Raw genomic sequence first — 6783 nt, 5'->3', positions numbered from 1 at the left:
CATGTGGAATGACTTTTTATTGCGCGATTAGTCATTTTTCAGACAAGAAGACTCCCCCAACATTTAAACAAACAGCAATGTACAAAACAGCACACCTTTTTTGCCATCAACGGAAATTTAATAAGGAAGTGAGAGTACATAACAGAAAGAAATGAAGTGTGTAAGGATGCGAGTTATGATGATGTTGAGATGTATAAGATGAGCTTGATGTCAAAGCCAAAGTAAGCACCATCGTCATGTAGTCAGGAAAGGCCATATTTCAGTAAGAAATATTCAAGAAGGGGTGAGGAGAGGTTAAACATGATACAAGAGGGTTGTTATCACAGTTTTCAGACATTTTTACCAACTAAAAAAAAGAACAATATCGGTGTAGCACTACTTTATCATGCAATTTACTTTAGTAAACCTTCTGACACACAGACAAAATATACTTCAATAAGTAGAACTCAATACATCTCTGTCCAGCAATAGTCACAAAGCCTGTAATTTATACTCTTTGAATGTGAGATCCCTATCAAAAATAATATGCAGATTTTTACTTTTCTTAATATATCTAAAGTGCAAGTATTTATCCATTTTTATTCAATGCTTTCTGTAAGTATAAAATACAAAGGAAAAAAAACAGCAATATGTTTTTCCTGTTTACATGTTATATTTTTCTGAAAGGAGGAGCATCATATATAACAAACCATATATATATATATATACACACACACACACGCCACAGATAAAATATTTTTGAAAGATACAACATATTATCTCATATGGGGATGGTAAAGGGATTTAGACCAAACGGTGACATGGGATATGTTCATTGTGCATTGACCCCACCCCATAAAATCCAGGATCCTTTTCCCAACATCTTCAAAACATTTGCAAGAACATCTTTATAACTATACACAACAGTAGCCTGTACAGTCTGCAAACAGGATGGACCCTTCGCTGTGCATGTGCAAACAGAAGACGTGCTGAATGAGCTCCTCTGTCAGTGGTTTGTGATGAGTCATATAGTGCTTGGCTTTGACCAGAGGCTGCGATTGGCTGTGTGATTAACCAGGAAACTTTGAATGGCCAATGAAAGACTACAACACTGAAACCAGAAACAGAGCAGATTTGGTTGTCTGGAACACCTTATGGAAGTTCAGTTTTAGGTCAGTACTTATACAGTTTTTGGTTAGAGGCTGGTAGCCCCTCACCCATGTTTCATTTGAGGAAGTTTGCTGTCGTAAGTCATATGCATGTGGCTGTTCTGATGCAGTCAGAAACAATAATCGCCCTGTTCAAAATAGGATGAACAAGCAGACAAAGCACCCACAGCTGTAGCCATTATGGCAATCTGAATTCAGCAACAGGCAACGCTGCACTGTTAAATTACTTCTGTAATTTGAAATGTCTTTTTTTTTCTAGTGAAATGCAATAAGAATGGTTTGGTCACCTCTTTGAACAACAAAATGTATGTCTTTGAACAGGAACTTGCCCAAATGAACAGTAATAGACAAGAGGCAGTGAGAAATCATGATTATTAAGAATTGCTATGATGGCTACAGCTGGATAATAAAACCAAACAGTATTCTCGCCAATGCAAACAGTTTCACGATGTACACTGAACTTAGCCAGAACCACTGAGGACAGCACACAGCTTGACCACTGACGCTTTACAGAAAACAAGACAAAAACATCTGCCAACCATTTTGGATGACCATGCGATGTGGGCACAACATGGCTGCAAGGTCACACACTCCAACTTCGGCCGTGACACCGGGTGAGCGTTCATAAACTGAGGAATCGGATCCAAATGTGCTACTTTCAGCAAAATCACAAGTGCCCCCTCCTGTGTGTAACTTTAATTTTAGCCATGACCCAAAATGGACGAGTCATGTTTCACAACAGAATCGACTGACCCAGTAGCACCTGGTGATTACAGTCTGTAACAAAACAATCTTTTACAAAGAAAAAATGTGTGCGTTTCACAGAGTGAGGCCTTCACAAAGTGAACTCAGTTAGCAGATTCAGGCTCTCCTTATATTTGGCCATTAGAGAAAGCAAAAAAAGCAAGGAAGTGTTGTATTTCCAGTCTTCATGTAGCATGAACCTCCTGGAGGCCTAAATTCAATCAAGCTAAAGCTAAAACACTTTGGGGAATAAGTGCTGTATCACAACAAGCCAGTCCAAACTCAAGATGAACTCAGACTGACCTCAAATGTGCTTCACAGGGCACATAGTCATAGGTGACGAGTTGTTTGGTGGAAATCGGCTTTTAATTCAAAGGGCATGCCGAGGGAAAATAGTCATCTCCACTAAAGGGGAAAGAGATCTCCTGTTTACTCTCTCAAACAGAGAAAAAAGTCCTAACTAGATGTATCTGACAGGCAGGTCAGTAGGTCATGGGAGGTTGTTGCTGGTAAGCCCATACAGTGCAGTGCCAGGCTTCATCAGGCCTTTCACCCACACTCAGGGACAAACCTGGGCCAAAAAGTCCTGCGTGAAACAGATGGGATTTTTGGGAACATTTTCCTCGGCTTTGATTGCCACAGGCATGACCAATCAAATACAGATCAACTTTTGAAAGCAAACATGTGGGTTTTAATACCAGATACCAGTACTGATACAAGCTTCTGATACCATTTCAGCCCAGGTGTGCTTTGGGGGACTCTGTTTTACGCTGGCCTCAGCTATTCCACATGTCTGGCAGGCCCGGGCTATAACTACATTAGCAGCTTTTATCCAGCTGAGGCCTCTAAAGCTGCCATCCGTGCAGTCTGTGTTTCCCTTTCATGCCAGCTAGGTGGCACGCCACTCTGACAGGGCCTGTGAACAGACTCAGACACAGAAGCTCTTACAGACCAACCTGCTTCAAATAAAGGTCATCTAACAATTTGGAGAATATATATTGTTAACTGGGACATAAATTGAAAACTAGAGCTTGGTCAGTTTAAGGAGGGAGAATGGGATTTTTGTTTGGACACTGACACAAGATTTGCTCCACTGACAAAGAGCCAGGGCTTTTGTAAATGATCTAAATGTGAGCAGGAAAAGAGGAGCTGACCTTAGATCAGTGTCTGCCCACATTGGAGAGCGGGATTGTAATTCTTACAGTAAAAACAATGTCGAACTCCTCAATTCTTCCAGTCTACAGTGGCTGATTGCTATCCCCTAGCTCAAGTGAAACCACAGACAAACCAAAGTCTAATCATAGCTGTTCACCTGCCGTGCAATCGGCAGTCGTAGGCGAGCAAAGGGTCGCGCACAGGCTCCTAACACACAGTTTCCTGGCTTCTAATGACAGGAGGCCTTGTGCATTTCTAGACACCATTCAAAATACTTTCGAGGCCTCCCAAACACTCAGATAGCAACAAGAGGCCTCAACAGGGGGAGACTGTATGTGTGTATGTGTGTGTGTCAGGCCCTGGACCAGAGCCTCCAAGATACTTTTCAACATCAGTGTAGGCCACTGCAGAAGGGCTGACATAGAGACAGAGGTTGTTGACTGCATGTACAGGGAGGAAAAAGGTAGGACAGGGTTTTCTCTGCAGTGATTCCAAAAGGGAACATGAAACACCCGAACTAGTCTACGCGCACTGATAGACAGACAAGGCAGCCTACTGGTTTACAGAACGTGACAGGAAAATACCTCACTACTGCTCTGACTTTTTTTTCACTCCAAGCAAGTGCTTGAGAAGAAAGACTTCACATTTCGGTAAAATAATGGAGATTCATCAACCTCATCATCATGCTTTCAAATATCTACTGATCACATAGCCTATACATTTTTTCGTCTTTTTATTGTCTATACACGTGATACAATGCCGTGATTGGCACGTACACAATATTGCACACTAATATGAAACGTCCTACACTGGTCAGTGACTTCCTCTGTCTTGGAGGGAGAACCCTGACATGTTTTGGACAACATAACGTGGAGAAGAGAACTTTGAAGAAAAAAAGAGCATCAGAATAACAGTAATGCAAAAGTGACATATTCTGAGCGGCGAGGCCCCCAATGAGCGTTCAAGGGGCTGTAGCACCATAAAGAGATAGATACTGCCTTGGCCCTGCACTGATAGGCCTCTACATCCACTGGACTGCACTCAGACTGACTGCATGGGACCGGCCGGCTGGCCTGCCTGGCTGGCTGACTGCCAGGCTCTTTAACAGCATCCATCTCAGCTCTGACGAATAGCCTCATCCAGCCGCTCCTGATTTTGTTTTCTTGTTGCTGTTTTGTTTTTTTGTTTTATACATCATGGTGCATATGGTGTGCAAAGCCACCCGTAACATTTCCAAATGAATCTCCCTGCTGACACCCAGTGGTGCCGCAAACAGTAGATCCTGGGTCGTACTCCTGCTCAGACACATCTCTACTCTGTGAGAAGCCACCCAGCCGGGGGTGCTGTGATGGATTCTGGGCACCAGGGTCATAAGACCCTGAGCCACCCCCCCTGTTTCCATGTGTTAGTTTGGCAGCACTTTATCTATCTGAAGGGCCCACTTTGGCTTGGGGCCCTGTATCTGCCCACTTCCACAATTGGCTCACCATTCAGCTTAGTTTTGGTGTTGCCACCCATGCTCCATGCACCACAGAGGTGTGAATCTCGCAGCCCTGGTGAGTATAAATTTCTGCCTACATAACAGCACTCGTAAATGAAAACGTACAGCGGTCGAGGTCACAGACCATCCACGTGAGAACACGTAAACGAGTGGAGTGTATAAGGCACGGGTCGTAATGACGTCAGAGAGGATGCGTTGCCTCGCCGCGCGCTGCGCTGACGCGTCTTTTTTTATTTTTTTTTTTACTTTTTTGTTCCGCGCCTTGCGCTCCCACAAGTGGACCTTATCCTTTTGCATCCCCCACCCCCCCAGAGGAAAAAAAAACACAAAGTAACAAAGAAAAACTTAACCCACAGAAAACGTGGGTATCTTAATAAGGATTTTTTTTTACAGCTGATTCACAAAATCATAATTAGTACATCTAAGTTAGCACTTTTTTCATTTAATTTTATATGGACATGGTGCAAGAGGGCTGATATTCAATATAGTAATAGCTTAGAGATAAGTTTATCCCATTTGTTTGAGGTGCACAAAATAGGCTATTTATTTTTAAGTCTCAACCTTTCCATAATGGCATGATAGAAATGCTTTCTTTAGCCTACTATGTTTTAGGTCAAATTAAAGACTGTAGCCTACTTTGCCAAACTTCTTTTCAAAACATGAGCCTACACGCATGCTGACAGGTGTTTACAGGCCTGTGGTGCTGCGTTCTGCAATTCATACACTTTTAGAGCGCTTTCATATTTATTCTGCGTACCTTTATAATAAACTATACATCTGATATCAGATTTTGGTTTCATAAAGTCCATAATATATTCTCTTTGTGCTGATGTCAAATATTTGTTCTACATGAAGACTGTCATTTTATATAATAGACCTCTGGTTTTGTTTTCGATTAAATCTTAGTAGGTATATTACCAGTTTGAAAACATCTGAACATTTTTTCGAAATAGCTTTGATGTGTGCAAAATCTGTCATTGATAGAGATATAAACACTCTGTTCATTGTCATTTAAATCAAGTAGGAAACAGTTCATATCTTACAGTTCAATCCTTGATAGCAGCGGCTTACTGTTACATGGGTGGTAAGTGGGGTGACATCCAGTAAAATGAGCGAGGAGACAGCAGAGGTGCTGTCATGTCTGTGGAGGTTGTGTGTGTGGGGTGATTCCCTTGGAAATTCTCTTTCTATTTTACAGTTTAAAGTATCGTTTTCATCTCAGAGTTCAGTTTCGTCTTGGTTTGTTTCATTTCTGCTTCCCAAAAATCCGCGTCAGTCATCGTCGCCGTCATCTCCGCCGTGCGGGCCCTCAGGTAGCAGTTCGGAGGCCCGTTTCTCTCTACTCCTCTCCTGGATCTTTCTCATCTCCTCCGCGTATTTACAGAAGGTGTTGCCGAATTTGGACCACACTTTACAGGGTACTGTAATGGAATTCCGGTACGTGGGCTTCACCTCGCTGACCCGCATGAAGACCCCGTACTTATTAGAACCCACGTCGAAGAAGAAGCGTTTGTTGTCGACCGTGAGCGAGGTGCCCTCCGGGAGCTCCGCCGGCTCCTCGTCCACGCCGTAGTCATCGATGAGTTTGGCCAAAGCGTCGCGGAACTCGATGAGACCCTGCGCCGGCAGAGCGATGGTCTGGCCTTGCGCGCTTCCCAATCCAGGCCCCCGATTAACGGTCTGTCGGATCCTAAGGAACCGCCCCCTCTGGTTCTCTTTCAGATCCATGTAATATTTCCGATTCTCCCGCACTAGGAATTCGCTCTTGAGCGCCCGCCGGGGCTCATCCTGCACCATGTCCGGGTTGCTCGGACCCAGCTGGGCGTAATGTTCGATAAAGTCCCCGAGATAATCACGGAACTCCACGGCCACCGACATGGACAGAGTGAGGCGGCTCTTGTTTCCCCCAGCTCCGACCTCGGCTATCTTTAGGAAGCGGCCTTTAACATTCTGCTTCACGTCAAGGTAGAAGCGCTTGTTCTGGATGTCGACGCGCTTGGATGCGAGCTCTTCGGTGTCGTGCTGCAGCCGGGACATGGCACCCATCGTACCCGGAGGCAGCGAGCCGGGGCCTGCGGTGGGCCCTCCGTGGTCACTGCCACTGTCTCTGTCCGCCATGATGCTGCCTCCCTGCTTTACCTTCCACCGTCTCCCTCTGCCTGCTGCAACCTCGACTGCCCGTCAAACCACTCCGCGGCTCTATCGCGAGAGGAGAAGAGGAGGAGGCTGAAAAAA

The 6783-nt window shown here is 44.5% G+C and overlaps 1 protein-coding gene across 1 annotated transcript; it reads right to left on the bottom strand.

Annotated features, from left to right (window-relative positions):
* purab (purine-rich element binding protein Ab) lies at positions 1-6743 on the bottom strand. Its single transcript, XM_030144867.1, has one exon. It carries the CDS (start codon positions 6664-6666, stop codon positions 5821-5823), a length of 846 nt encoding a protein of 281 aa, XP_030000727.1. The 5' UTR covers positions 6667-6743; the 3' UTR covers positions 1-5820.
* Between the last annotated feature and the right edge of the window lie 40 nt (positions 6744-6783).

This window comes from Sphaeramia orbicularis, chromosome 10 (assembly GCF_902148855.1).
Source record: "Sphaeramia orbicularis chromosome 10, fSphaOr1.1, whole genome shotgun sequence".
Lineage (NCBI taxonomy): Eukaryota > Metazoa > Chordata > Actinopteri > Kurtiformes > Apogonidae > Sphaeramia > Sphaeramia orbicularis.
The sequence above is the reverse complement of the archived record's forward strand: the minus strand, read 5'-3'. Positions and strand labels throughout refer to the sequence as shown.

What these genes read in the sequence shown, in the direction of transcription:
- purab (XM_030144867.1), bottom strand. Translation starts at nt 6,666, where the DNA reads ATGGCGGACAGAGACAGTGGCAGTGACCACGGAGGGCCCACCGCAGGC.